At 48.7% G+C, this 11,274-nt stretch overlaps 1 protein-coding gene across 3 annotated transcripts in view; it reads right to left on the bottom strand.

Moving 5' to 3' along the window:
* Nucleotides 1-11,274, bottom strand: part of Kyat1 (kynurenine aminotransferase 1) — a 28,837-nt gene that overhangs the window by 7,851 nt on the left and 9,712 nt on the right. Inside the window, exons 2-4 of one of the 3 annotated variants that reach the window (XM_005346143.2) lie at nucleotides 7,627-7,840; nucleotides 4,272-4,330; nucleotides 949-1,096 (exon numbers count right to left, since the gene is read on the bottom strand). In XM_005346143.2, the coding sequence (XP_005346200.1) occupies nucleotides 949-1,096; nucleotides 4,272-4,330; nucleotides 7,627-7,728 (309 nt within the window). In that variant the 5' untranslated portion in view covers nucleotides 7,729-7,840. Of the gene's footprint in view, nucleotides 1-948; nucleotides 1,097-4,271; nucleotides 4,331-4,493; nucleotides 5,353-7,626; nucleotides 7,841-11,274 lie in introns of those variants that run through there. The other 2 variants (XM_013355071.2, XM_013355073.2) reach the window with 2 other exon arrangements.

The following is an 11,274-nucleotide window of genomic DNA, read 5'->3' as shown; positions in this document are numbered from 1 at the left end:
AGCTCTTGTAGACCAGGCTGGTCTCGAACTCACAGAGATCCGCCTGCCTCTGCCTCCCAAGTGCTGGGATTAAAGGCGTGCGCCACCACCGCCCAACCGAATTACACACTTTTAAAGATAAAACGGTAACATTTATAAAAGATGTGGAAAGCAGTCCACTAATGTGGAACATCTGGGCAATGGAATAGAACTAAACAGCCATTAAAAGGCGTGAGGGGGGCTGGAGCGATGGCTCAGAGGCTAAGAGCACTGGCTGCTCTTCCCGTGTTCCTGAGTTCAATTCCCAGCACCCACATGGTAACTCACAACTATCTGTAATGAGATCTGGCGCCCTCTTCTGGCCTGCAGGCATACATACAGGCAGAACACTGTATACATAATAAATAAATAAACCTTTAAAAAAATAAGTTAAAAGAGCTAATGGGATAAGCCTAAGCTAAGACCAAGCATTCAACAATAATTATTTATTATTCAATAATAAGCCTCTGTCTTTATTTGGGAGCTGGTTTGTGGCCCAAAGAAAAATCCAAATACACCAGCCTGGTCTACAGAGTGAGTTCCACCCAGAACGGCCCCACAGAGTAACCCTGTCTCAAAACCCCAGTCCCCGCCAAAGGCATTCTTCCACTCAGTGTTGGCAACTATATATATTGTGTGGTCCTTACAGAACATATGGGATTTAGTCTAATGCAACCAGCAGCCCATCTTTCAAGAGTTGGCTGAAGCATCACCTCCTTCTAGAAGCTTCCCCTCCCTGGACCAGATGCTGTGGTCATAAAGGGTTTCCCATCTGCCTTCCGCACTGGGATCTGAGGTACAGTCCATAGGGGACTCTCAGTAACTGAAGGATGCTGAACCCAACCCACTGGGTTGTACCCCATGAGCCTTCACACCTATGTGGTGTTAGTGCCTGTTCTCCAGGGCCTTCGGGAGATGCAAGAGACTCACAAATGCCATGGTGTACTGGTTGAGCATGAAGTCCCCACTGGTGGCCTGTTGGAAAGCTTGCACAGCAAAGTCCGGAGGTGAGAAGTCGGGGAAGCCCTGGCCCAAGTTCACGACATCATATTCTTTGGCCAGTCTGATAAACTCCACCCTGGCAACAAACAGAGAGTCAGCCCCAGGTCACCTCCCAGGAATACGTCTGCCTGTTTGCAGGGCAGGGTGAACATGCATGACGACTCTAGAAAGACCGACAACACACCCTACCCCCACCTGTGCGAGTCCCGTATTTTAAGGCGGTCAGGCCCTGTACCAATGATATGACTCAGCCCAGGAGACTTCAAACTTTGACCATGCCCCATGGTAAGAAACATTTATAACCAAAACCATGTGAATGACAAGTAGGAGACTCTAGGGTGTCACATGCTCCAGCCTGTCCTGTCTGACCCTAACTCTCACTCTGCCATTCCTTCCCCTCTGTGCTGGAGAGCAAGCCAGGCAAAGCTCCACCCCGAGCCACACCCCAGCCGCCCTTACACTGTAGAGGCACCTGTTGGACGGGATGTGCTGACGTGTGACTCAGAGGCCCCAGAGGGATTTCCTAGCCTGTGGGGTACCTGTCCCCAGCACAGTGTGAAACACTTGGCTCACATCACCTCCAGGTGGCCTGTGCTCTGGGCCACTCCGAGGACGACACAGAATTGAGTGTCAGCCAGTGCCAGGCTCCTCCTTTGCATCTTGGTAATGGCCTTCATAATAAGCTGGTGAGGTCAGTAGAGTACATTGGGTCCTGTGCACTGCTTGCTCTCTCTCTCTCTCTCTCTGTGTGTGTGTGTGTGTGTGTGTGTGTGTGTGTTTCTGCACTGTAAGGGCTGTTCTTGGTTGACAACTTGGCTATATCTGGAATTAACTAAAACCCAAGTGGCTGGGCACCCCTGTGAGGGATTTTTCCTTAATTAGACCATTTGAAATAGGAAGACCCACTTTTAATCTGGGTCTTTGGAGGTGGGAAGAGCCACCCTTAATCTGGGGCACACCCACCGCATAGGCAGCCTATAGAAAGGACATAGAAGCCAGCTTTTGCTCTTTGCCTGTTTGCTCTCGCTCTCATTGGCAAATCCATTCCCTCACTACATTACCGTCTACTTCCTTGGGATTCTGGTGTATCCTGAAGACATCCAGCCTCATGGACTACAAAACTACTGGATTCTTGGACTGGACCAGAGCCTATAAGCCATTCTAATAAAGTGTGTGTGTGTGTGTGTGTGTGTGAGTGTGTGTGTGTGTGTTCATTCTACAGTTCTGTTCCTCTAGAGAGCTCTCTTACCCACCTCTGTAACTTTTCAAGTATACAGCTCTGTCCATGCACCTGGCTTAATGTGCACAGGGAAAAGAGAAAAAGCTCCTTTGAATAACTTCCCACTGCACTTACTGTAACAGTGATAACAACACACAAACACACACAATCCTTCCATATCTAAGTGTATTAGAACACTAGACTAGCATGGGGCCGGGCGGTGGTGGCGCACGCCTTTAATCCCAGCACTCGGGAGGCAGAGGCAGGCGGATCTCTGTGAGTTCGAGACCAGCCTGGTCTACAAGAGCTAGTTCCAGGACAGGAACCAAAAAGCTACAGAGAAACCCTGTCTCGAAAAACCAAAAAAAAAAAAAAAAAAAAAAACACTAGCATGGGGCCCTGGGTCCCACCCCTAGCACTGAGGTGGAAATATTGGCTTGCATCATCCTTTCTTCTCTTTTTCCATTGCCATGTGTATGTACGTGGTGTGCACGTGTGTATATGCATGTCTGCAAGTGTGGGTGTATACATGTGAACTCACGTGTGTGTGCAGGTGGGGGAACAAGATTGACGTTGAGCATCAGACTCTGTTGTTCTTCCTCCTGATTCAATGAGACCGGCTCTCTCAGGGAAGCTGGAGCTTGCCAGTAGGGCTAGTCTTGCTAGCCAGTTTGCTCTGGATTCCCTTATCTCTATCTTTCAAGGCTGGACTTACAGCCAAGGAACCCTGTTTACCAGGCATTTACATGGGTTCCAGGGATCTGAACCCTGGTCCTCATGCTTGCATGGCAAACACCTAACCATGAAGCCATCATCTCCCCAGCCTCTGTATCATACTTTCTTAACTTATCTCATTTCAAAGCACCTGTGAAATAAAATGAAGGCTGGCCTTTAATATTTGTGGAGAAATGGGTTTCAGACCCCCCTCCATCCAGGGTATCCAAATTGGCCCAAATCAAGTCTTTTTCTCTGTATCTGTCTCTCTCTCTTTTCGAGACAATATTTCTCTTTATAGCTTTGGAACCTGTCCTGGAACTCGCTCTGTAGACCAGGCTGGCCTCTGCCTCCTGAGTGCTGGGATTAAAGGTATGCGCCACCAATCGCCCAGCTGCAAGTCTCTTACCATAGCATTTACATATGATCTAAGCCTCCTTCCCACATCCTTTTCTTTTTTTCCCCATGCTGGGCATGAAATCCAGAGCCTTGAACACACTAACAGGCACTGGAGTAGTGAGTTCCGTCCCAGCCCTTCCCGTACACCTCATCTCTAGATGACTAGCTTCTAGTCACCGTACGTGCCATGTAAACAGCTATTTCACAGCATTGCTCAGTGACCGAGGGCAAGAGGAACCGTCTTTACATGTTCTGTAGGGGTGTCTTTCCTTTTCTGTGTATGTATGTGTGTACAACATGTGTGTATGTGTGTATTTTTGTTGAATGTACTCATGGACATACATGTGGAGCCCAGAGGAGGTAGGCAAGTGTTTTGATCTATGACTCTTTCCTATTCCCTTGAGATAAGATCTCTTATTGAACCTGGAGTTAGGGCACTCGACAGCAAGCCCTAACAACCCTCCCGTCTTTGTTTCCCACAGCACTAGGGGTTACAGACAGGCATGGCCATGCCCAGCATTTTAGAAATATGAGTGCTAGGATCTGAATCCAGGTACCCTGGCATATGCCACGGGCACTCATACCTGCTGTGAACCATCTTGCCAATCACAAGATGCATTTTTTTAAAAAATGATTTTGGTCTCCAATTGGTTGAATCCCCAGGGTGCGGAAGCCATAGGTATAGTTACCCGTGGGAGCCATGGCCTGGTGCCCGATTTGGAGCACTGTTGCTAGTTCACAAGGCCCTTCAAGGAGGTAAAATCATCTCCATTTTGAACCAGTGTGTCTCTTGCTCAGCACCGCAGCCACGCAGGGGAAGGCTGAGACTTGAGGCTAGCCTTGGGTCTTGCCTCTCCCATGCTGTGGCTGTCACTACCCATCCAGGACACCCAGACCCCGTCCCATCCCACCAGCTCACCAGGGGTTGTGATCGATTCCATTCAGCCTTCGAGCCTGCAGTTGTTTGGCCATGATGAGCTGGAGAGAGAGAAGGGAAGTCCACTGTGAGAATCTAGTGTGGCGTGGGAGCAACCCCAGATAGTGGCTTTAAGGTTCCAGCCCCACCCTCTGCTTTTCTGGACTGGGTGGAGCCCCCAGGCTCAGGAAGCCAGGCTCACTGGAACCTGCTCTCCCAGCCTACTCTTGTTGGCTTCCTGCAGGGCTTCATCACACTTCCATCCTCTCCCACACACTGGGGCGGGGGGTCTCTGTGAGGGTGGGGTGCACCACTGTTGACTCTGCGTGTCCTGAGATGCAGCCATGATGGCCAGGTTACAGGTGACTCCAGAAAGGCTGAGGAAGAGGAATGTAAGACGAGGAGAACGGTGGTAACAGCAACAATGGTCCCTCGCTCGCATCGGCAAAGGTCACCTAGGCTTGTACATACACTTAGGATGATTGGGTTGGGTTCCCTGAGCAGACGAGAGCTTGCAGTGGGCACAGGGAGTATGTGCTCAAGGTCACACAACAAATTGACCGAAGCTTCCAACTCTAGGGAGGGGGTTGCTCACTCAGGCCAGGAGGGAGTGATGCTAGGTCACTCCCACGCTTGAAGGCCACCCACTGTGATCAGTAGAAAATCTTGACTGTGGGTCATGATCTGCTAAGTTCCCACAGCAGCCGCCAGAGGTGACCTGCTCATCTGTGCACAGCACATGAAGACATGAGGCACACAGGGGCTCAGAGGAGAAGCTAACGCGGATCCTGTCACAGCGGTTGTGGCAATAATCTTGGCACCCTTGCCCCAGAGAAGCCTCAGGCCATGTGTGATGTGTAAGGTTTCCCAGCAGCCTGAGCCTCGTGGGGATGGGAACGAGTTGGGGCCTGGCACACGGCATCTCGGCAGCCCTGTGCCCTGCCCTCCACTGATTCCTGAACGGTGTCACTGGGGCTGGTGCTCACAGCGTGGAGCACCGAGCTGACAAGAGCGTGTTCCTAAGGAGACGACCTCAGCACAATCAAATGTCAGGGCTGATTTTCTTTATGTTGGTTAGCAGACATTTGAATTTTTTTCTTTGTAATTATTGCTTTTCAATTTATTTATTTAATTTATTTGAGACAAGTTCTCACTATGTAGCCCAGACTAGTCTAGAACTCTGTAGACAGGGCTAGCCTTGAACTCAGAGGCCCACCTGCCTCTGCCTCCCAGATTTTTCAATTTTTTGTTTGTTTTTCGAGACAGGGTTTCCCAGTATAGTCCTGCCTCTCCTGGAACTGACTCTGTGCATGGACCAGGCTGGCCTTGAACTCACAGAGATATGCCTGTGAGTTCACAGAAGATCCCTGCTTCTGCTGGGATTGAAGGCGTGCACCACCACAGTCTGGCATATAAAACAAATTTTCTTTGATTTTTTTTTTTTTTTTGAGACAGGATTCTTACTTGATAGTCCAGGCTGGCTCAGACTTGAGAGCCTCACTCTCCCAAGTACTGGGATTATAGGTATGGACCATCATGTTTGGCTATATATTTTATTGTTCTTGTTGCTATTGTGTTCTGAGACAGGGTCTCACTTTGTAGTTCTGGCTGGCCTTGAACTCACAGCAATCCTCTAGCCTCAACCCCCAAGAGCTGGAATCACAGATGTGAACCACTGTGTCCAGCTAAATATTTTATTTTTACGATTGAAAAATGTAGGAGACAGCCATAATTTAGAAGAATGTTAGTGATACAATATACCAATTCCAAAACCCTGAGGGCAGGAAGCCCTGGGTGTGTTCCCCAACACTGCATAACCAAGCGTGGTGGCTGGGACCTGTCATCCCAGTTCCTCAGCGGGGGAAGTAGTGAGTTTGAGGCCAGCCTGTGCCACAGGACACCATGTCTTTAAAAATAATAAAAAACTAAAAATCCCCTAATACACATTCATCTGTGAATGAATGTTCGGTTCTGCCATCACACGTAGGTAGGGATGAAGCTGCGGGAAGGGAGTCACCAAGGGGCTCGCTCACAGAGCCTTTCTCATGGGGACTCTGGCTCTGCCCCCAGCTCACTCTTTTTGCTTTTCTACTTCCCAGTTTATATCTGGTTTTCTATTTCATACAGAGATCACATTATTTGATTGACTGGGGTTTAGATTTTTTGTTGTTGTTGTTCTGTTTTTTTGTTTTTCTTTTTTTTTTTTCGAGACAGGGTTTTTCTACATAACAGCCCTAGCTGTCCTGGAACTAGCTCTTGTAGACCAGGCAGGCCTTGAACTCACAGAGATCTACCTGCCTCTGCCTCCCGAGTGCTGGGACTAAAGGAGTGTGCCACCATACCTGGCTTAGTATTTTTTAAAATTATAGTTTATTTTGTGTGTGGGGGGCACACATGTTACAGCGTGTGTGCGGAGGTCAGAGGACAACCTGTGGGAGTCAATTCTTAGTTCCTACGATGTGAGCCGCAGGCATCAAAGTCCAGTCATCAGGATTGGTGGCAGGTACCTTCAGCTGATGCGCCGTCTCTCAGGCCTTGACTGTCTTATTTCGGACTCTTTTGCTTGTTTGTTTTTGATTGATTCTAACAAGTGCATCCTTCACATCGAGTCTGTCTATAACTTAAAGTTCTGATTTATTGGCGTTTTCCCAAGCCATATATAGGAGCGGAACCTCTCCCTGTTGACAACGGCATAAAGCCATGTGTATGGACTAGGATGTAGCAGAGAGCGAGAGAACATGGGTGATGTGAAGGACTGAGGAGGCCTCATAGTGCAGGTGTTAGGGGATAGAGGCTGGCCTGAGGGAAGCTAGGCTGGGGTGGGGAGGTGTGGAAGATGCAGGGGACAAGGGCACAAACGTACAGATGAACAGAAATGAGTGGAGTTGAATGGGTTTGAGAAGATGAAAAAATTAATTGGAATTCCACAAACTTGGGGACTCAGGAGGGTGTCTCTGCGAATGGCCGTCGGTACTAAGATCGGAGAGCAGTGCTGTTTTCAAGCTGTGTACAACACAGTCAGCCAACTAAGATGTGCTGTGTGCCTACTGTGTGCTATCAGCTAGGCTGGGCGATGGGATAATGGAGGGCAGGCAGCAGATGACAAACAGAGTGTCCATGCAAAGCTGAGCCCCAGATGAGAGAAACAGGCCCAGGGGAGGTGACAGACAGCTCGGCTCCTGGAAGAGCAGGCGCATGCAAGCACGGCTTTATAGGCAGGACCAGGGGAGATGACAGGACAGCTCGCCCGGGAAGGCTCCTGGAAGAGCAGGCACATGCTCGGCTTTACAGGCAGGACCAAGCCAGCTCCCAGGACCCCCAGCCAGGAACGTGGTGGAGAGCTATGCAGGGCACTTACAGTCTGGTGCAAACACCGGGCGAGGGTGAGCGAGGCTCCGGCCTTCCTTTCCCAGAGCGGCCACACCAGGGGCGCTGAAATGGCTGCTGCGCTCCTGAGCATGCCTCCCAAGTCCACAGGCACTGCAGACTTCCCCTCTGGGATAGAGGAGAAGGGCAGACAGCCTAGGCCCGAAAACGGCTCCAAGCCAGGGACTTGTGTCCCACACACAGGTCTAACAACAACAATAAAGTGTCACTGTGCACCAGGCTGCTGCCAGGTGCTTTGCTGCCTGGCTCTTCCCCTTAGTCACCTCACTCCTACACAGTGGCCCTTTAAAATTCCCATCACCTCCAGGGGCAAAATGACCTAGGTGAAGGTCACCGACACACACACACACACACACACACACACACACACACACACACAAAACATTCCTGCTACCACAATAAACCTAGCCTGGAACCTCACCCCCAATTGGATTGCCACACATACGACTGAAGAACCTGGTGAATGACACCACAGAGTTACAGCTCACAAACCCAAACTGACAGGAGCTAAACAGCCAGCAACTCCATGTCTTCCACAGATCAAATGTAAAGAAAAAGAAAGGCTGGGAGGTAGCTATGTGGTGGTGCATACTCCCAGCACTTGAGAGGAGAGGCAGGAGGATGACCACCACCAAGTTCTAGGCCAGCTTGAGCCATAGAATAAAATCTGTCACCGGGCAGTGGTGGGTGGTGGTGGCGCACGCCTTTAATCCCAGCACTTGGGAAGCAGAGGCAGGCGGATCTCTGCGAGTTTGAGGCCAGCCTGATCTACAGAGTGAGTTCCAGGACAGCCAGAGATACACAGAGAAACCCTGCCTCTAAAAACCAAACCAACCAAGCAAACAAATAAATGCAAAAAAATAAATAAATAAAAATCCTAAAGCCAAAAATCCACCAGCAAACATAAAGCCTAGGGCTGGAGAGATGGCTCAGTGGTTAAGAGCATTGCCTGCTCTTCCAAAGGTCCTGAGTTCAATTCCTAGCAACCACATGGTGGCTCACAACCATCTGTAATGAGATCTGGTGCCCTCTTCTGGCCTGCAGGCATACAAACAGACAGAATATTGTATACATAATTAATAAATATTAAAAAAAAAACAAAAAACATAAAGCCTAACAGACAACTCTGGGAAGGTTGGATGCATCACTCCACACCATTTCAAAGCTCACTACAGAGCGGAGCTGAAGGACCAAATACTAAAATAATAAGAATAGTAATAATAAAGCGAGAGGGGACTGCTGAAGAATAGGCATGCAGAGCGTAGCATCAGAACAATTCCCAAATCAACTCTCATGTTTATGGGTGATCGTTCCTAGAGAGGCCAAGACCATTCAATGGGCAAACACAGTCTTCAACTAGATCATCTGGACATAAACACTGACCTGAAATGACACCCAAGCTCACCCTCAGGCAAAAGGTGTTTACGCAGTCTGTTGATGCAATAGCAGCAGAGGAGGGCCCAGGAGGAAATGGACTGTGTTCTGAGCACTGGAGAAAAGGGCAGGGTTTTGTTTTTTTTTTTTTTAAATATTTATTTATTTATTATGTATACAATATTCTGTGTGAACGCCAGAAGAGGGCGCCAGACCTCTTTACAGATGGTTGTGAGCCACCATGTGGTTGCTGGGAATTGAACTCAGGACCTTTGGAAGAGCAGGCAATGCTCTTAACCACTGAGCCATCTCTCCAGCCCCAAAGGGCAGGGTTTTAAAAGACAAAAAAAAAAAAAAAAAAAAGGAGAAGATGGTGGTGGCACACTCCTTTAATCCCAGAACTCAGAGGCAGAGGCAGGCGGATATCTGTGAGTTCCAGGACAGCCAGGACTATACAGAAAAACCCTGTCTCAAAACACAAAAACAAAACAAAACTGAACCAGGTGGGCTGGCATATACACATAACCCCAGCACATGGGTAAGTAAAGGCAGAGGGATTGCTACAAATTTGAATCCACCTTGTCTACATAGCAAGTTACAGGCCAGCCAGAACTATAGCAAAGTATGATCCTGTCGCACACATGCAAACACACACATGCACACACACGCATGAACGCACACACGCACACACTGGCACACACACCGTCACACTACAAAGTGTTTTGCATAGTTCTGACTGGAGAACTGAGGCTGTAGCCCCAGACCTGCTGTGGACCGTGAGGCTGCTGCAGGGCGAGGCCTGAGAATCTGTCGTTTCTGTGGTTTGGCTCAGGTGGGGAATATTTAATGAAGACCATGCAGGGCTCCATGTGAGGATGCTGAACCAAAGAATTACCATTTCTGAGATCTCTCTTAGAACAGCCACACAGAAAAGAATGAATCTGGAGTGGCCGTGGCGTTGCAAGCCTGTGATCCCGCCACCTGGGAGACTAAGACGAGAAGATTGAAAGCCTGACGCCAGCCTCGACCGTCAGCTTGGACTACGAGGTGAGACCCAGCCTCAAAGTTAAAAACAAACAAACCAAACCTTACTTTACAATATATCATAATGAACTCAGCAACTCATAGGAGCAAATGTATGAGCTAAAGCAGCAAAAATCTGAACCAGGAAGATTGCAAATGTATTTATGTTTTATGTGTATGAGTATTTTGTCTGCATATAAGCCTGTGCACCACATGCATGCCGTGCCCAAGGAGGCCAGAAGAGGGCGTCAGATCCTCATCTTCTGTAACTGGAATTATAGATAGATGGTTCTTAGCTCCCAGCTGAGTGCTGGGAACATAACCCCAATGCAAGTTTAGACAGTTCTCCTAACCACTGAGCCATCTCTCCTTCCCTGATTGCAAATTTGAAGTTGGTTTGGGCTATATAGTGAGATCCTGCAGAACACAGCTGGGAACGATACCGGTCTGGAATACCCGTATTCAAGGTGCAGAGACAAAAGGCCAGAGGGGCATACACACTAACTTCTACGCCAGCCTTGGCTACACAATAAGACACTGTGTCTGCATTTACTAGGCCTGTAGTGTGTCCCCGCTTGATGCTGACATTTTGGGCCACTGTTTGGGTACAACAGGAGGAACACAACTGGCTGTGGAGTCAGGCGAGGCACCTTCTCTTCCTAAGCGCTCACCCAAATCAGAGCCCACGCGACCACGCACTTCATTAGAGTCTCTGTGAGACCACCTGTCCTGGCCCACGTCCTGCCACCGTCGCCCAGGTACACTCATCCTCACGTGCATCTGCTAGCTCCTCCCGAGTGAGAGTTGTCCTTCTCTAGCGGCACCAGACACCCAAAGGTTCATGATGAAGATTTCAGAATATACATATGCTTTTTTCTTCTCTTTCCTTCCTTCTTCCCTTTCTCTTTTCTGCTACCTCCACCTTTTTGTATTGAACAGGGTCTTACTACTGCAGCCCAGGCTGGCCTCATACTCGTGATCTCTGAATGCTGGGATCACAGGCATGGACCGCCACACCCAGTTAAGCATTTCACGTTTATGACTTCCAGACATAGATTTACTTGTGACCTGGCAATTCCACTCCTATAGCAAACTCTAAAGAACTGAAAACTGACGTCCAAGCGAAGATCTATCAAGAGCCTTTCTTTTCTTTTCTTTTTTTTAAAAATATTTATTTATTTATTTTTGTTTTTTTGAGACAGGGTTTCTCTGTGGTTTTGGA

Source organism: Microtus ochrogaster, chromosome 4 (assembly GCF_000317375.1).
Source record: "Microtus ochrogaster isolate Prairie Vole_2 chromosome 4, MicOch1.0, whole genome shotgun sequence".
Taxonomy (NCBI): domain Eukaryota; kingdom Metazoa; phylum Chordata; class Mammalia; order Rodentia; family Cricetidae; genus Microtus; species Microtus ochrogaster.
Note: the sequence above shows the minus strand (reverse complement) of the source record. Positions and strands in the feature narration are given on the sequence as shown.